Genomic DNA, 18,610 nt, shown 5'->3' with positions numbered 1-18,610 from the left:
GGCCCAAGGGAGGGGTGTTCTCCTGCAGGTTTCATCCCGAGCTATTTTAGACATCAAAAAGCAGCATCAGAATCCCAGGAGCGCTTCCAGAGCCTCCAGAATCACATCCAGAGCCCCCAGGAACAGCTCCAGAGCTGCAGGGCTTCAAGAACTCACCCCCCCTCCATGAAAATTTCAGCCCCTCCAGGGTAAGAAGAGGTCGAGGCATGGAAAAAGAGGTGGCTTTAATCCCTACGGCACAGGCCCTGTGAGTTCTGTGACCCCGAGGAGGTATTTAAGGCACCTGAGGCCATGCCCTGTGTCCCAGGAGGAGGATGGAGGTCACTGGCTCCTTGGGAAGGTGCTGTTGAGGTCACAGGTGTTGTCACAGCTCCGAGAAGAGCGGCTGCTCCCGCACGCTGGCCATGACGGAGATGGGGCTGCGGCTGGGGCTGACGCAGGGCACGTGGGCGCTCACGAAGAAGAAAGGGATGTGGGTGATCTTCCCTGTGGACCAGCACTGGAGGTGGACGAGGAGAAAACACAGCAGCGGATCAGAGTCCAAGCATTACCTTCCCGTCCCCAACAAGGACACATTCCCACCCTCTCCCTTCCACAGGGAGGTTTCCCACCCCGCTGCTGCAGCCACCAGGCTGACTTCCCTCTGGGATGGCGATGTGGAACGTCAGAGCAGGACCCTGCACTCACCACGGTCAGGAGGGCACCTTGCTTGAAGCAGGGGTGGAAGGCGATGAGTTGAGGCTGTGCCCCACGCTCACCTCGCAGGAATCCACTGGGGGGGGGAAGGAAAATCCAGTTATGGAACAGCCGCAGGCAGCGCTCGCTCCCACCAGCACCGCGTGAATGGCTTATGGTGAAGCAGAGATGTTTGGGCCCTGCCAAGACGCACCAGACAAGCTGAAGCAAAGGGGTTTTGAGGTGGATAACGGACAATATGGCCCAAATGCAACCGATTCTGGGGTGGAACGGCGGCACTGCCCGAAGCTGGAGCATAGGACGGCAACGACACTTCCCTCTAAGGTGGGTCTGCCCTTCCCCACTGTGTCCCAGGGGATCGCTGGTATTCAACAACCCCAAAGGAGACCATAACCAGCTCCAAAGAGACTCAAATCCACCCCCAAGCCCAGCCCAAAACGCAACCCCAAAACCCCAGCCCTCCCAAACCCCGCTTCTACGCACCATGGCAGGAGCTCAAACACAGGGCTGTTGCGGGTGCGGAACACCGCAATGACCGTCTGGCTCCTGGGAGCGTCAGGATGCCCTGTGGGAGAAGGCACAGTACGGCTTTTCCTTCTCCAAGGGACAAGGCCAGGTTGGATGGGGCTTGGAGCGCCTGATCCAGTGGGAGGTGTCCCTGCCCATGGCAGGGGTGGGACTGGATGGGCTTTGAGGTCCCTTCCAACCCAAACCATTCCAGGATGGAGGGTGGGCACTGCCTTTCCCCTCCGCTTCCAGCACATACCCCTGATGATCACGGCGAGCCTCTCACCGGTAGGATCCCACACCATGGAGTGGACTTCTCCTCCGATCCTGCAACCGGCACGAGCAGCGGTGAGGTCCCTGCTCCCAACCAATGTCCCCAGCATCAGGCAGATGCTGCCGAGGGGATACCAGACTCCCTCTGCCTCCCAAGCGCAGCCAGACCCACCTCTCCTCCCCGTAGAGCGTCTCAAAGACTGTCTCAGACAGGTCTGCCACGATCGAAGCTGTTTTCGAGCCTCCCACTTGCCCTTGCATCTCCCCTGAAACAGAATCCCGGGAGCCCGGTGGCTTCTGCTCTCCTGAAGTCACTGCTCAGGGTTGCTTCGCTGCTCTGAATAACGCTTTTCTTTCCACAGCGATACAATTTACCTCCATTTCTTAGAATGGCTGTGGAGCAACACGCTGCTACCCCAGCGGCATCTGCCCATGCCCAGGATGGAGGACAGGGGAGGTTTTCCCACAACAAACATCAGGACAAGCAACTTCCACAGATAAAAGCCACATAAACTGGGTCTTTAACCCCACTGCAAACAGTTTGTGACCGTCTGCAAGCAAGAAGCAATGTGAAAGAAGGAAAAACTCGACCCCACAGCAATTCTATACTTCGAGAGACCCCCAAGACCCCCTTTGCCCCTGTGTGTCCTGGCTTTTCATGTCCCAGCAGGCTGGGAAACGCAGCTAAAAAGCAAAAAGCCCAAAGCCAGCCACCATCAAAAGCTTGGGAGCAGCTGTGGGCTCTTGGAAAGCTTCGCCTCAGGCAGACTCACCCCTGTACTCCGAGAAGGATAAGGAGTAGATAACGGACTCGCCCAGCACGGTGAAGAGCAATCGGCTGCCGTCAGGGCTCCAGCACCCCGTCTGCAGGACACAGAGCCACGTTAATGCCCGTGATCCAGCTTCCCAGGGCTGTCTGGAGCCAGCTCTAAGCAGAGTAGCTTTACTTAAACACCGTTCATGCCCCCCTCAAGGACCTTAAAGGCAACGTCTGCCCCACACGGGTGGGAAATGCCCTCATCCTACCTGGCAGCGTCCTTTGAGGGTGGGCCAGCGCTCGCACGTCCACATCTGAGCCTCCCACACTCTGCAAGAGACACGGACAGGAGGGAGTGGAATAAATTCCTCAGATCTGCCCCAATTCTGCTCCTCCAGGAGAAGCTCAAGGTGTCAGACCCGATTACCCGCCTGTTTTTCCCCCTCTCCTGGCATCACATCGTGTGGCTGTGGCACTTCAGGATATGGTTCAGTTATGGTTGGGTTGGGCTGACAGTTGGACTGGATGACCTTGGAGGTCTTTTCCAACCTTAGTGATTCCATGATCTGGCAGGGTGGGAACTCACCTGAACACTGCAGAGGGAGTGGCCGCCAGGACCTTGCTGCCATCGGGCGACCAAGCCAAGTAGGTGACGCCACCACCCCCAAACCACTGCAGCTGGACACAATTTTCCGTGGACACATTCCAGACCTGGAAGAAGGGACAAAGAGGAGGATAAGGACACTGGAACCTGAACGCTGACCAGGTTGTAAGCGCAGCTTTTGAAGTGGTTTTGCTGGGATTGGGGAATACAGATGGATGCTTTCAGGTCTCAACGCTCCAAGTTCAAACTGAGGAGGTGGTGGTTCCATCCCATGATCAACGCCACCTGTCCCATGGTATCACCATGGGTTTGATGGTTCCTGTACCACCAACGCAGCCGCATGGATACAGGAGGAACTCACCAGCATGGCCGTGTCAACTGGGGATGCCGAGAGCAGCAGCTCCCCACTGGGAGCCCACGCCAGGCTGGTGACGGGGCTATGTCCGGGGTAGGACAGCACCTGAGCGCAACCGGATGACGGCCTGGAGAGAAAGAAACCACCCCAGTCAAACGCACAAAGCACTGGCCCACGCGTGGCCAAAATCCAGCGCCATATCCTCCCCAGCAGGTTGGGAACCTGCTTGGAATTAACCCAAAAGGGCCGTCACCTCGTGGAGAGGGAGGTGGGATCCAGGTGCCAGACAAGGACGCAGCTCTGGCAGGCGACAGCGAGGATGGAGGCGCAGAGAGGCTTCCAGGCCATGGCAGCCACGTTCCTCTGCAGGCGATGCTTCAGCGAGGGGATGGTGGCACTGCCAGAGAGGAGGGAAGCATGCCGCGAGGAAAAATGAGGGATCCAGAGCGCTCACACAGTCCAGTGCCACCTCCCAGTATCCTCTCTCCAGCTGTGACCATGGTGGGGGCCTAAAAGCACCAAGTGGGGAGGGAGGGGACGTGCCACAGCGTGCCCTGCTACCGGGGGGGGACAGAAGAGACCCCAACCAGGTGACACCGGTGCTGTGCGGCGAGCCAGAGCGCACCTCGTGTGATCCAGCAGGGCGCCCTGTGCTCCCCACAGCCCAGCCCTAGGGTGGGAGACAGCGCTCGCTGGCCTGAAATCCCAGCTGGGCAAGGAAGCGCGAGCAGGGGGACGCGGGGAGGGCTGCAGGACCAGCCGGCAGAGTCTTCGCCTCAGGAGGGCTTTACAGGCTCTAGGGGAGCAGGGAGACCTGGAGGAGAAAGGAGACTCAAGCTGCGTCTGCCCCCGAGGTGGGGAGGGAAGGAAACACCACAGTTTTAGCAGGGCCAGAGATTTTTGGAGATGGCCTTGAAGAGCTGCTGCTACGCAATGAGAAGCTCTGGGAGGGACGTGCCTGTGAGAGCAAAGACTGAGTGAAGGATCTGCAGAGGGATCGGGCCAGGCTGGATCCATGGGCTGAGACCAACGGGATGAGGTTCAACCAGGCTCAGTGCCGAGTCCTACACGTGGGTCACACCAACCCCAGGCAGCTCCAGGCTTGGGGAAGAGCGGCTGGAACGCTGCCTGGAGGAGAAGGGCCTGGAGGTGTTGGTCAACAGCAGCTCAACATGAGCCAGCGGTGGCTCAGGTGGCCAAGGAGGCCATCAGCACCTGGCTTGGATCAGCCCTGGGGTGGCCACAGGAGCAGGGAAGGGATCGTCCCTCTGAACTTGGTGCTGGTGAGGCCACACCTCGAATCCTGGGTTCAGTTTTGGGCCCCTCACTCCAAGAAGGACATTAAGAGGCTGGAGCGTGTCCGGAGAAGGGAACGGAGCTGGGGAAAGGGCTGGAGAACAGAGGGTCTGGGAGAGGCTGAGGGACCTGGAGGGGTTTGGTGTGGAGAAGAGGAGGCTGAGGGGAGACCTCATAGCTCTCTGCAGCTCCTGGAAAGGAGGTCGGAGCGAGGTGGGTGCTGGGCCCTTCTCCCAGGGAATAAGCGATGGGATGAGAGGAAATGGCCTCAGGTTGTGCCACGGGTGGTGTAGACTGGATATGGAAAATATTGGGTCTCGGGCTTCCCAGGATGGTGCTGGAATCCCCATCCCTGGAGGGGCTCAAAAACTGTGGGGACGGGACACTTAGTGCCAGGGTTTGGTGGTGGAGCTGAGGGAAGGGCTGGTCTCAATGATCCTAAAGGTCTTTTCCAACCTCAACCATTCCATTATCCTACAAACACCGAGACAGCACGGGGCAGACGTTGGGGGCCCCTTGGTCCGTGCTGGAGGTGGATGCGGGAGGGCGGAACAGGGAGCAGGGGCTCTGCAGAGGCACGGCCCAGCTCTCACCTGCTGGAGTTGTAGACCCGAATGGAATCATCCAGAAGAGCCACAGCAAACTTGCTGGTGTGAGGGTGCCAGGTGAAGGCCCGGATGGTGCAGCCGGCCCTGGAGGGAGGGAAGGCACAGGCTGAGGCATTTCAGGCTCTCGGACATCGGGCAGGACCACCCAGCAGCCCCCAACCATGATAAAGGCAGCTCCCAGTGTCTGCAGTGAAATAAAACTTCCTTTTCACTGCTGACTGGGATAATTTTCTCTGTTAGATTTTCTCTGTTAAATTTTCTCTGTTAAACTTTCTCTGTTAAATTCCCCATTCCCGGCAATTATTTGCAGGGGCTGGTCAAACAGTCAGGGCATGGGGGGTACTGGAAGGGATTTTTCAAGCCCTAATCCAGTTTAACGCCACTTCCCCCACACGCAGAGCGTCAGGGAATGCTACACCTCACCCCACTGTACACAAACTGGGGGCAACGGGGAAGTATTTGCCCTAAAACCTCACTAAGGGGAAGGCTGAGCACATGAAAGCGGAGTGATCCTTGCCGTGTGCCCCCTCCCCTTTCGCTCACAGCTCCACATCCCCATTCCAAAGGTTTTTGTGCCACAAAGGACTCACCAGTCGACCGCCTGGGAGAACGCTGCGATCATGTCTTCACTGGAGAGCTGCAGGGAGAGAGGTTAACGCCGAGCTGCAGCACAGGACAGAGCGGGAGCTGCCTCTGGCACCGCAGGGAGGATCCTCTGGTATCAAAACATCTTTCGCTTCTCCCCCCACCTTGATTCTATTCCCTCCACAACATTTTCCTGTCACAAAACCCTTCCAGGACCCATTCTCCTCCCTTTGGTGAGGGAAACTCATAACATTTGTAGCCGGGCACCAACAGGAGGAAGGTTTTGCTGTGTTTTCATTTGGGAAGCAGCGCAGCCACCACCCAAAGCAGCCCCTCAGGGCAGGGTTGGTGCAGCAGGATACACCAAATCATCCCCAGCCTTCCTCACCACGATGGATAAGTCATAGAATCCTGGAATGGTTTGGGTTGGAAGGGACCTCAAAGCCCATCCAGTCCCACCCCTGCCACAGGCAGGGACACAAAGACTCACCGAGAGGTGGGGGAACAAGGAGCCGTGCAGCGAGGAGAGCCAGTGGCACACGGCCAGCGTGTAGCTTGAGCCGGTCTTCACCCACTGCAGCCCTGCAGGGAGAAAAAGGACCGTGAGGGCTTCTATGGTCTTCGTCGCAAGGCTCGATGGGTGGAGGAAGCATAGGCAGTGCTGAGGAGGCCATGGAGACGATCCGAGGGCTGGAAAAACCTCCCATACAAGGATAGGCTGAGAGAGTTGGGGTTGTTCAGCCTGGAGAAGAGAAGCCTCCAAAGACCTTAGAGCAGCTTTCAGTGCTGAAAGGGGCTCCAGGAAAGCTGGGGAGGGGCTCTGGATTAGGGAGTGCAGAGAGAGGACGAGGGGGAACGGTTTTGAGCTGGAAGAGGGGAGATTGAGATGAGATCTTAAGAAGAAATGTTCTGCTGTGAGGGTGGGGAGGCCCTGGCCCAGGTTGCCCAGAGCAGTGGGGGCTGCCCCATCCCTGGAGGGGTTCCAGGCCAGGTTGGATGGGGCTCGGAGCCCCTGATCCAGTGGGAGGTGTCCCTGCCCATGGCAGGGGTGGGACTGGATGGGCTTTGAGGTTCCTTCCAACCCAAATCATTCCAGGATTCTATGACTTAACCCTCATGCTCAGAAAGGCTGGGATGGTGCAGGATTCTATGATTCTATCACGGGCAAGGACAGGCCCGGTGGAAAAGGGGATGAAAGGAACCGAAGAATCAAAGTGGGATCCAGAGAGACTCAGGGGATCTCCAAATCCTTCACAAGCAGCTGAGACTCACCCTCCTCCTCAGCGTTGGCGAGCTCTTTCAGCACCCCGCAGAGCCCCACGTCCCGCCTGCAGCAGAGAGCGCGTCAGCCTCCCTCCCCTGCCACACAAACCCCATCCCCTCAAAATCTCTCATCCTGGAGCCTCCAAACCACCTCTCCTCTCATCCTGGGCCACTCTTCCCAGTCACCAGCAACTGTTGAATCTGCCCCAGCTACATCGAGCTCCCAGTGATGTTGTGACCTCAAAAATTCTCCCAAGAAGCTCAGACTGGGGGGTTGCATGGCACCAGAAAGCCCTCAGCGCAGGCTGTGCCCTCCCACCGCCCCTGGACGACGGCTGATGGGGCAAAGAGTCCTCCACTGCATCCCAGGGTGAAGAGGCTGCAGGACAGGAACAGGGAAGGGGATACAACCCCGCAGAATGTGGATCAGCAGTGGCCAAGGAGGCCACCAGCACCCTGGCTTGGGTCAGACCTCATCGCATTCAGCAGCTCCCAGAAAGGAGGTTGCGGTGAGGTGGGTGTTGGTCTTTTCTTCCACAGAACAACGGATGGGGTGAGAGGGAATGGCCTCAAGTTGTGTTAGGGGAGGCTTAGATTGGATATTGGGAACAATTCCTTCACGGAAAGGGTTCTCAGGCCCTGGCAGAGGCTCCCCAGGGCAGTGGTGGAGTCACCTCAAAGACCACGAGGATGGGACGCTTCAGGCCAGGGTTTGGTGGCGGAGCTGGGAGTGAGTGCAGAGTGAAGGGTTGTCCTCCATGATCTAAAAGCTCTTCAGCAACCTCAACAATCCCGTGGTTCCAGGCAGCTCCTGGCTCTGCCCCCCTAAAGGTGGGGTTTGGGGGGCTGGGAGGGCGGAGGCTGTGCACTCACCAGGTGTTGAGGCATCGCTTCCAGAGGGCCTCGTGGTGGTGGATGAAAGCCGGGCGCGTGCCGTGCTCCAGCCGGCTGTGAGCCTTGAGCGATTCCTTGGGCAGGCTGAGGACGGGCAGGTCTGCCAGCTGCGAGCACCGACACGGCCCCCTCAGCCCCACGTTTGCGCCGGGGGTGGGGTGTCACAGCAGGGAGATAAGGGCCCCCCCTGCGTCAAAAGCAACGATGGGAGGAGTGGAGCCCAAAGAGCTTACAAAGGGCAAGGGGGCACCCCCAGAGGAAGGGGATGGAGCTGGGGGGGCACTGCGGGGGCTGCGATGGAGCTGGGGAGGGCAGTGATGGAACTGGGGGGGCTGTAACGGCCCCCCCTTTCCCACAGGAGGGTCTCACCTGGCTCTGGAAGGCAAGCGGGAGCTGCTCTTGGCGGCTGCAGACCAGGGTGTTGTGGAACTCGTAGAGGGTGATTTCCCCGGGGGGCGGCGGCGGTGGGAAGAGCCCCAACGTGCACATGGTGTCACAGAGCCTGGGGGGGACGCCACAAACAGAGGGGGAGGGTTGGAGAGGGGGGGAGACTCTCTAGGGTGCACCCCACGCCCCCGGGGACACTGTGAATCACCCACCCCCTCCAGATGAACCCCTCACACCTTTGGAGACCCCCCCTCCCTCCCCCAGGGGCTGCCACGTCGCCCCCACTTTCTGCGCCCCCGTCCCCCCCACAGCCCCTTATGTCCCCCCTGTAGTGTCTCCCCCCTACCCCTGTGCACCCCCAGGAGCTGCCATGTCACCCCCTCCTGTGTGTCCCTCTGTCCTCCCTCTGCCCCCCCCAGGAGCTGCTATGTCACCCCCTATCCCCTCTGTCCCCCTGTGCCCCCCCCAGAGCTGCCATGTACCCCCCTCTCCCCTCTGTCCCCTTGTGCCCCTCCCAGAGCTGTCATGTCCCTCCCCTCCCCTCTGACCCCCCAGAGCTGCCATGTCCCCCCCCACCCTCTGACCCCCCCAGAGCTGCCATGTCACCCCCTCTCCCCTCTGACCCCCCCAGAGCTGCCATGTCACCCCCTCTCCCCTCTGACCCCCCCAGAGCTATGTCCCCCCTCTCCCCTCTGACCCCCCCCCAGAGCTGCCATGTCACCCCCTCTCCCTTCTGACCCCCCCAGAGCTGCCATGTCACCCCCCCGCCCTCTGACCTCCCCCCAGAGCTGCCATGTCACCCCCCCTTTCCCCTCTGACCCCCCCAGAGCTGCCATGTCCCCCCCCTCTCCCCTCTGACCCCCCAGAGCTGCCATGTCCCCCCCACCCTCTGACCCCCCCAGAGCTGCCATGTCACCCCCTCTCCCCTCTGACCCCCCCAGAGCTATGTCCCCCCTCTCCCCTCTGACCCCCCAGAGCTGCCATGTCACACCCTCTCCCCTCTGACCCCCCCAGAGCTGCCATGTCACCCCCCTCTCCCCTCTGACCCCCCCCCAGAGCTGCCATGTCACCCCCTCTCCCCTCTGACCCCCCCCAGAGCTGCCATGTCACCCCCTCTGACCCCCTAGAGCTGCCATGTCACCCACCCCTGCCCTCTGACACACCCCCCAAGGAACTGTCATATCCCCCCCGGACCCCTCATGCCACCCCTCACCTTTCCTTTTCCCGCCCCGCGCGGACGGGTCGCACCGAGGGCCAATCCCCGCCGTCCCTGCCAACGCGCACGCCCGCGCTCTCCCGGAATTTAAAGGGGCCGCGGCCCCATTCGAGCAGCGCAGAGGTGGGGGCGGGCACAGAGGGGCGGCGCACACACACACGGAAAATGGGAGGGACTAACGGGGGAGGGTGGGGCATTGCCGCTTTAAGAGAGGCGGTGCCCACCCCGCGGGGGGGGGAAAAGGGGCGTGTGGGGGGCGCGCGGAGACCCCAAGGTGGGGTCACGGGTACCCCCAGGGCTGGGGCGGACCGGGGGGGACACCGTGGGGACACCGTAGGGACACCGTAGGGACACCGTAGGGACGTGGGGTCAGAGGGACACAAGGACATGGGGACACGAGGACTTGGGGCTCTGGGGACATGGGGACGCTGGAACACAAGGACGTGGGGACACAGGGACATGGAGTCAGAGGGACACTGAGACATGGGGACACTGGGACATGGGGTCACGAGGACTTGGGATTCTGGGGACGTGGGGTCGCAGGGACACAAGGACATGGGGACATTGGGACATGGAGTCAGAGGGACACAAGGACATGGGGACACAAGAACTTGGGGCTCTGGGGACATGGGGACACAGGGACATGGAGTCAGAGGGACACAAGGACGTGGGGACGTGGGGACACGTGGTCACAAGAACTTGGGGCTCTGGGGACAAGGGGTCACAGGGACATGGGGACACCAGGACATGGGGACATTGGGATATGGAGTCACATGGACATACGGATGTGGGGACATTGGGACACTGGGACATGGGGTCCCGAGGACTTGGGCACTGGGGACATGGGGACACTGGAACACAAGGATGTGGGGACACTGGGATATGGAGTCAGAGGGACATACGGATGTGGGGACATGGGGACACTAGGGCATGGGGACACGAGGACCTGGGGACAAGGGGTCACAGGGACACAAGGACAGGGGGACACTGGGACATGAGGTCATGAGGACTTGGGATTCTGGGGACGTGGGGACACTGGGACATGAGGACATGGGGACATGGGGTCATAAGAACTTGGGGCTGTGGGGACAAGGGGTCACAGGGACACAAGGACATGGGGACATGGGGTCACAAGGACTTGGGGTTCTGGGGACGTGGGGACACTGGGACACAAGGACATGGGGACGTGGGGACACTGGGATATGGAGTCAGAGGGACACAAGGACATGGGGACATTGGAATATGGAGTCACATGGACATATGGATGTGGGGACATTGGGACACTGGGACATGGGGTCACAGGGGCACAAGGACATGGGGATATCAGGACACCATGTTACAGGGACACACGAGATATGGTGTTCTGAGGACATGGGGACACCAGGAGATGGTGTCACAGGGACATGGGCTTTTGGAGTCCTGGGGACAAAGATCCACAGCGCTGTAGGGACATGGGGACAGTGGGACATGGTGTCACAGGGACATGAGGGTGAGGGGCTTTGGGGACATGGGGACACCAAGGCATCATGTCACAGGGGCACAAGGACATGGAGCCACAGGGATGTAGGGACACTGGGAGACGGTGACACAGGGACATGGGGCCCTGGGGACGTGGGTCCATCGGGATGTAAGGATGTGGGGACACCAGGACACCATGTCACAGGGTTGTGGGGCTCTTGGATCCTGAGGACATGGGGACACTGGGATCCGGTGACACAGGGATGTGGGGCTCTGGGGACATGGGGCCATCAGGATACAGGGACATGGGGACACTAGGACATCATGTCAGAGAGATACAGGGACACTGGGACACGGTGTCACAAGTGCACAGGGACTGCACCACGAGGAGCCAGCGGCTCTGGAAGTGCGGAGACCCAGAGCAGAGGGACAGGGGGACAGCACTGACCCCAACCCCACTCCCCCACCCCCGCTCCGGACAGGAGACACAGTGACAGGTCCCCTCTGTGCCTCAGTTTCCCTTGGAGCCGAAGAGGAGGAGGAAGGCAGAGCCCATCCCTGTGACGAAGCTGCGCGGCCTCAGTCCCGTGTTCTCACCTTCACAATCCCTTTATTGCTTTCTTTTTTTTGGGGGGGGGGGGGCTAAAAGGGTGGGGGGGGCGCGATACATTAGCGCCTAACGAACCGCATGTGCTAATGAGGCGGGGGCAGAGGAGAAGGGAGGGTCCCTGTCCCTGAGCTCGGGGTAGGGGCACAGCCGGCGATGTTTGGGGGAGCAAGGTGGAGGGGGGAGTCACCTTGACCCCCACCCTCCCAGCAACCCCAAAGTGGGTCCCATGGGTGTCCCTCTCCCCCCCCCACCCCATACTGGGGTCCCATGGGTGTCCCTGTCCCCCTCTGTCCCCTCCACCCCAGGTCCCATGGGTGCCCCTGTCCCCTCAGCCCATACTGGGGTCCCATGGGTGCCCCTGTCCCCCTCTGTCCCCTCCACCCCAGGTCCCATGGGTGCCGCTGTCCCCTCAGCCCATACTGGGGTCCCATGGGTGTCCCTGTCCCCCTCTGTCCCCTCCACCCCAGGTCCCATGGGTGTCCCTGTCCCCCTCTGTCCCCCCACCCCAGGTCCCATGGGACCCTCAGCCTATACTGGGGTCCCATGGGTGTCCCTGTCCCACTCTGTCCCCCCCACCCCAGGTCCCGTGGGTGCCCCTGCCTGTCCCCCCATCCCATTCTATCCCATCCCATCCCATCCCATTCTATCCCATCCCATCCCCCAGGTCCCATGGATGTCCCTGTCCCGTCCCCCCCAATCCTCGGGTCCCATGGGTGCCCCATCATCAATCCTCGGGTCCCATCTTACCCCATCACAGCCCTCCCCCCCATCCCCCCCATAATTTAAGACATAAATTACAACCGCTAACGAGGAGCTGCCACCAGCCCCAGGTGGAGGGCGTGGATTTGGGGTTTAGGGGCGAGCAGCACCCCATAATAAATATCCCCAGCAGCCCTGAGGAGGAAGAGGAGGAGGAGGATGGAGGCTGAAGGCTCAGATCTCCCATCAACTCCCAGCTTCGGGACTCCCCGCATCTTCACGGGGTGAAGCCGGCGCTTGTCAAGGTGAAGCTGGAGGTTGCTCGTTGCCGGGACCGGTGGGATTGGATTTTTGGGGTCCACCTTCAGCGCAGGTCTTCTGATGCTCGCTGAGATGATCGCTTCGGGTGAAGGTGACCTTCTTCTCCCTTGTGTGGGTCTGAACGTGATGTTCCGACTCATCGGAGGCTGCGAGGAGCTTCTGCAAGTCGTGGGTGGAAAGGGAGGGAGGGCACGGGGTGACATCTGGCACGAGGACATCGCTGGACCACTAGTACGACATCCAGGACTGTGGTGTCACCACCTGTGCCACCTACACCAAGTCATTCCTGGTGTTGCAACCACCTCCATCCTCCTCCTCCTCCTCCTCCTCAGGCCCCCACGGTGCCTGGAGCACGACATCTCCTGAGGAGGAGGAGGAGGATGGAGGCTGAAGGCTCAGATCTCCAACAAACTCCCAGCTTCGGGACTCCCGGCATCTTTGCCGGGCGAAGCCGGCGCTTGTCGAGGTGAAGCTGGAGGTTGCTCATTGCCGGGACCGGTGGGATTGGATTTTGGAGGGCCACCTTCAGCGTGGGTCTTCTGATGCTTGCTGAGATGATCGCTTCGGGTGAAACGTTTGCTGCAGAGCAGGCAGGTGAACTTCTTCTCCCTCGTGTGGGTCCGGACGTGCCGTTCCAACTCATCGGAGCGCGTGAAGCGTTTGCCGCAGAAGAGCCAATTGCAGACGAAGGGACGTTCTCCCGTGTGCCAACGCAGGTGGGCTTTGAGGTGGGACGCTTTGCCGTAAACCTTCCCGCACCCCGGAATGTGGCAGCTATGAACCGGCTTCCTTCGGGCTCCTCCAGGACCCCCAAACCTCTCCAACTCTTGGCAGTTGGGACAATCGCACGCCGGTCTCCCCCCACCTACGGAACCACCGCGAGGTCCCTTTGGGGTCTCTCCCGTGGTAGGTTTGGGGCTTGGAGTGGCCGTGGGGGGGTTGTTGGTGTAAGGTGGGGGGTTGAGAGCCCCAAAATCGGAGCTATAAGTGGGAAGTGGGGGGCTAAGGGTGGGTTGGCCTTGCAGGGAGCCTTGGAGACCCTCAGCACCTGTTGGCCCACCCAACCAACCCCCGTTGGGGTGCACGTCCCACCAAGATGGGGCTGCTGGTCCCGAGCCCCCCGGGAGACCCCCACCGATGCCCCCTTTGTACCAGGAGCCGTAGGGATGAGGCATCTCCAGCGAGGGGTAGACACCGGGCAAGCAGTCGCCCGTTGGGTGCCCCTTGGCCGTCACCACCACGGGGGCACCCAGAACCTCCTGAGCACCTGTGGGTGCTGGGAAGGGGTGGCCAAAAGGGCCGTAGTCGGAGCCGTAGGTGCCAGGTGATGCCTGGGGGCTGGCGGAGGGCGAGAGCAGCCCTGGGGCGCTGGGGAAGGCGGTGGTGTAGGAGTCACCCATGATGGTGGTGGGGATGATGGTGGTGGGAGCACCCTGAGATGGTTGGAGGTGATGGATGGGAGCACCCCAATGTGGTGGAGACGATGGGTGGGAGCACCCTGAGATGGTTGGAGATGATGGGTGGGAGCACCCCGAGATGGTTGGAGATGATGGGTGAGAGCACCCCGAGGTGGTTGGAGATGATGGGTGGGAGCACACAGAGATGGTTGGAGACGATGGGTGAGAGCACCCCGAGATGGTTGGAGATGATGGGTGGGAGCACCTCAAGGCAGTGGAGGGAGCTGAGTTGGAGATGCTGAGTGGATGGGAGCACCCCGAGGTGGTTGGAGGTGATGGGTGAGAGCACCTTGAGATGGTTGGAGATGCCAAGTGGGTGAGAGCACCCTCAGATGGTTGGAGATGATGGGTGGGAGCACCCCGAGACGGTTGGAGATGATGGGTGAGAGCACCCCAAGGCGACGGGGGTGGCGTCGGTGGGATCACGGGGCCATAGTGCCTGGTGGCCTGCAGGAAGAGGGACGTGGGTGTTAGGGTGCTGGGGTGGGGGACAGCGGGGGGGATGCTGGGAGGCACTGGGTGCAATGGGGCACCCAGTAATGGGGTGCCAAGCCCCATGGGGCACCCAGGAGAACGGAGCGCCCAGCCCTATGCAGCACGCCCGTCCCTCACTCCTCGTGCCTCAGTTTCCCCACTCTGAGAGCTACAATGGAATAGGGTGGAATGCCATTTCCACCCCTACAGCAGCGGCAGGGGCTTCTCTGAGGGCTCATAACTGGGTTGAGCCGGTGCAAGAGGTTCCCCCCCCACCTCAGCTGCCCCCATCCCCTCCCTCCCCACCTGCCCGTGCCTCAGTTTCCCCACCCCAAGAGCTACAAAACGCCGTTTTACCCCTACAGCAGCTGCAGGGGCTTCTCGGAGGGCTCATCCCTTGGCTGGGCCTGTGTGGGGGCCCCCTCCTCGCCACCCCCCGCTCCCAATCTCAGCTCCTGCTCCCTTTATGGCCTTTTAATCAAATTACTCTGCGGCCTCTCCCCCCCCACACACACCACTTCCTTTGCTTTTATGCCCCTTCATGGCTTTCAGCTGCCAGGGTGGGGGCTGAGCCCGCACGTCACGAGTTGCCCCTCACCCATTTTCCCCTTTATTCCAATTTCTCCCTCCCTTTTTATCCATTTTGTGGCTTTTTGGGGGGTTTCCCCCCCCCCTTTTTTTTTTCTTTTTTTTTTTCTTTTCTTTTTTTTTTTCCCCTGTGGTTATTGCTCCTATTTTTAAGGCGGCCACAACGCGCTCCCGGTTTTCCAAGGATAACAAGGGCCAGGCCTGTGCCCCGGGAACGCTGCCCTGCCCGCCAAAGCCGAGGTAATTAAAACCAGGACGAGCGTCTAACGGGGGCAACGCTTAAAATAGTGTAAACCTCCCATAAATCAGCTTCGCTTTGCGCCGGGAAATGAGGAGCAGAGCAGGAGCCGCGGGGAGCGCGGGCTGAGACCCGGCGAGCTCAGTGCACGAGTGGCGGCTGGGGGGGGGGGGCTGCCCGAGAGGAGGGGGCTGGGGGGGGCTCGGGGGGGGGCTGGGGAGCACCCCCCGTCTGCCATGCATGGGGTGCCCCCAGCTCCGGGGATCCCCACTTCCCAGTCCCTGCTCCCCGTTTCCCAGTGCTCAGATCCCCACTTCCCACTCCCTTCTCCCAGTTTCCCAGTGCTCAGATCCCCACTTCCCACTCCCTTCTCCCAGTTTCCCAGTGCTCAGATCCCCACTTCCCACTCCCTTCTCCCAGTTTCCCAGTGCTCAGATCCCCACTTCCCAGTCCCTTCTCCCAGTTTCCCAGTGCTCAGATTCCCAGTTTCCACTCCCTTCTCCCAGTTTCCCAGTGCTCAGATCCCCACTTCCCACTCCCTTCTCCCAGTTTCCCAGTGCTCAGATCCCCAGTTTCCACTCCCTTCTCCCAGTTTCCCAGTGCTCAGATTCCCACTTCCCAGTCCCTTCTCCCAGTTTCCCAGTGCTCAGATCCCCACTTCCCAGTACCTTCTCCCAGTTCCCCAGTGCTCAGATCCCCACTTCCCACTCCCTTCTCCCAGCTTCCCAGTGCTCAGATCCCCAATTCCCAGTCCCTTCTCCCAGTTTCCCAGTGCTCAGATCCCCAATTCCCAGTCCCTTCTCCCAGTTTCCCAGTGCTCAGATCCCCACTTCCCACTCCCTTCTCCCAGTTTCCCAGTGCTCAGTTCCCCACTTCCCACTCCCTTCTCCCAGTTTCCCAGTGCTCAGATCCCCACTTCCCACTCCCTTCTCCCAGTTTCCCAGTGCTCAGATCCCCACTTCCCAGTCCCTTCTCCCAGTTTCCCAGTGCTCAGATTCCCACTTCCCAGTCCCTTCTCCCAGTTTCCCAGTGCTCAGATCCCCACTTCCCAGTCCCTTCTCCCCGTTTCCCAGTGCTCAGATCCCCACTTCCCACTCCCTTCTCCCAGTTTCCCAGTGCTCAGATTCCCAGTTTCCACTCCCTGCTCCCAGTTTCCCAGTGCTCAGATCCCCACTTCCCAGTCCCTTCTCCCAGTTTCCCAGTGCTCAGATCCCCACTTCCCACTCCCTTCTCCCAGTTTCCCAGTGCTCAGATCCCCACTTCCCAGTCCCTTCTCCCAATTTCCCAGTGCTCAGATCCCCACTTCCCAATCCCTTCTCCCCGTTTCCCAGTGCTCAGATCCCCACTTCCCAGTCCCTTGTCCCAGTTCCCAGTCCCTGCTCCCCAGTTCCCCAGTGCTCGGGTCCCCAGTTCCCGGTTCCCAGTTTCCCAGTCCCTGCTCCCCAGTTCCCAGTTCCCAGTTCCTGGACTTCCATCCCCACCGCTGATGTCCCGGTCTCTTGTCCCCACACCAGTCCCCGGGTCCCCAGTCCCTTGTCCCCAACCCCAGGTCCCTCAGCCCCACCCCTGACCCCAGTGGGTGCCCTCTCAGCCCCTGCCTCAGTTTCCCCAACCCCACGGCCTCCTCCCCGCCGGCCACCCTCGTCCACCATGGGAACCCCATCACCCTGAGTCCTCAACAAGGGGACAGTTTGAGGGTGGAGGTGGCACTTGGCAGCATCCTTGTGTCCCTGTCCCCTCCTGCGAGGGTGGAGGACTCCAGAGTGCAGGATTGGGCCCTGCGCAGAGATGGGGGACACGGAGTCCCCATGGCGCCCAGGGACAGTGGTGGCCTCCCAGGGAGCTGCTGTCCCCAGGTGGCCTCGTGCCACCGACGGACAGAGCCCCGTCACCAGGCTCTGGGTGCCACAGCCCTGGGGACAGATGTGTCCCCATCCCAGGTTCCAGGGGTGCCACACTCTGGGGACAGATGTGTCCCCATCCCAGGTTCCAGGGGTGCCACACTCTGGGGACAGATGTGTCCCCATCCCAGGTTCCAGGGGTGCCACAGCTCTGGGCACAGACGTGTCCCCACCAGCAGGTCTTGGGGTGCCACAGCCCTGGGGACAGATGTGTCCCCACCAGCAGGTCTTGGGGTGCCACAGCCCTGGGGACAGCCGTGTCCCCACCAGCAGGTCTTGGGGTGCCACAGCCCTGGGGACAGCCGTGTCCCCATCACCAGCTGATCTTGGGGTGCCACAGCCCTGGGGACAGCCGTGTCCCCATCACCAGGTCTTGGGGTGCCACAGCCCTGGGGACAGATGTGTCCCCACCAGCTGATCTTGGGGTGCCACAGCCCTGGGGACAGCCGTGTCCCCATCACCAGGTCTTGGGGTGCCACAGCCCTGGGGACAGCCGTGTCCCCACCAGCAGGTCTTGGGGTGCCACAGCTCTTGGGACAGCCGTGTCCCCATCACCAGGTCTGGGGGTGCCACAGCCCTGGGGACAGATGTGTCCCCATCCCAGGTTCCAGGGGTGCCACAGCTCTGGGGACAGATATGTCCCTATCACCAGGTCTTGGGGTGCCACAGCCCTGGGGACAGACGTGTCCCCACCAGCTGATCTTGGGGTGCCACAGCCCTGGGGACAGATGTGTCCCCACCAGCAGGTCTGGGGGTGCCACAGCCCTGGGGACAGCGGGTTCCAGATCCCCACGGCCCCATCCGTCCCTTTCCAGCGGTCTCCGGACTGGGACGCGGTGGCAGCGGTGACAGTGGGGGGGCTGGGAAGACGGGGGGGGGGACACTCGACACACCCGACGGGAAACACCCACGAAGTCCCAGGGCTGAAAATAACCCTGGAGCCACCACCGGCGCACCCCAACACCTGAGGGACGAGGGGGGGCAGGGGGGGTCCCCCTTCCCATAGCCCAGCGGGACCCTCCTCGCTTGTGGGGGTCTCTCCCTTAGGGGGGGGCTGTCCCAGAGGGTCATTGTCCCATGGAGATCCCCATACTGGGAGGGTCCGGTGTCCTGGGGGGGGTCCTGGATTCCAGGATTCCAGTCGCGCTGGAAGGGGATCCCCCATGCCATGGGACCCGCATCCCGGGGGGCTCCCCCATCCCACGGGGTCCCAGATCCCACCCCGGATCCCGGATCCCTGTCCCCCGGGAAAGGCTCCCCCATCCCGGGGGTTCCCTATCCCAGGAGGGGCTTTCCCATCCTGGGGCTTCCCCCACCCCGGGGGGGGCTCCCCGATCCCGGGGGGGCTCTTCCATCCCAGAGGCTCCCGCATCCCGCGGGATCCGTATCCAGGGATCCCTGTCCCCGGGGGAAGGGCTCCCCC

The 18,610-nt window shown here is 61.3% G+C and overlaps 2 protein-coding genes across 5 annotated transcripts; both read right to left on the bottom strand.

Annotated features, from left to right (window-relative positions):
- Window positions 1-207: 207 nt before the first annotated feature.
- On the bottom strand, window positions 208-9,556 carry AAAS (aladin WD repeat nucleoporin). Of its 4 annotated transcripts, none has more exons than XM_054051647.1 (17): window positions 9,439-9,556; window positions 8,208-8,340; window positions 7,818-7,945; window positions 6,954-7,009; window positions 6,172-6,263; window positions 5,687-5,733; window positions 5,082-5,180; window positions 3,446-3,589; window positions 3,199-3,319; window positions 2,820-2,944; window positions 2,503-2,563; window positions 2,250-2,340; window positions 1,649-1,742; window positions 1,463-1,530; window positions 1,180-1,261; window positions 688-772; window positions 208-499 (listed from the first exon to the last, which is right to left on the bottom strand). In XM_054051647.1, exons 2-17 carry the CDS (start codon window positions 8,325-8,327, stop codon window positions 365-367), a joined length of 1,548 nt encoding a protein of 515 aa, XP_053907622.1. In that variant the 5' UTR covers window positions 8,328-8,340; window positions 9,439-9,556; the 3' UTR covers window positions 208-364. The 4 variants fall into 4 exon arrangements, with proteins under 4 accessions (XP_053907622.1, XP_053907623.1, XP_053907624.1 ...); XM_054051648.1 differs by lacking the exon at window positions 9,439-9,556 and adding an exon at window positions 9,389-9,411; XM_054051649.1 differs by lacking the exon at window positions 9,439-9,556 and adding an exon at window positions 8,923-8,939.
- Window positions 9,557-12,315: 2,759 nt separating this feature from the next.
- On the bottom strand, window positions 12,316-14,092 carry SP7 (Sp7 transcription factor). The gene has a single exon (XM_009556810.2). It carries the CDS (start codon window positions 13,927-13,929, stop codon window positions 12,925-12,927), a length of 1,005 nt encoding a protein of 334 aa, XP_009555105.1. The 5' UTR covers window positions 13,930-14,092; the 3' UTR covers window positions 12,316-12,924.
- Between the last annotated feature and the right edge of the window lie 4,518 nt (window positions 14,093-18,610).

Source organism: Cuculus canorus, chromosome 29 (genome assembly GCF_017976375.1).
Source record: "Cuculus canorus isolate bCucCan1 chromosome 29, bCucCan1.pri, whole genome shotgun sequence".
Classification (NCBI taxonomy): domain Eukaryota; kingdom Metazoa; phylum Chordata; class Aves; order Cuculiformes; family Cuculidae; genus Cuculus; species Cuculus canorus.
This window is presented reverse-complemented; position numbering and strand designations above follow the sequence as displayed.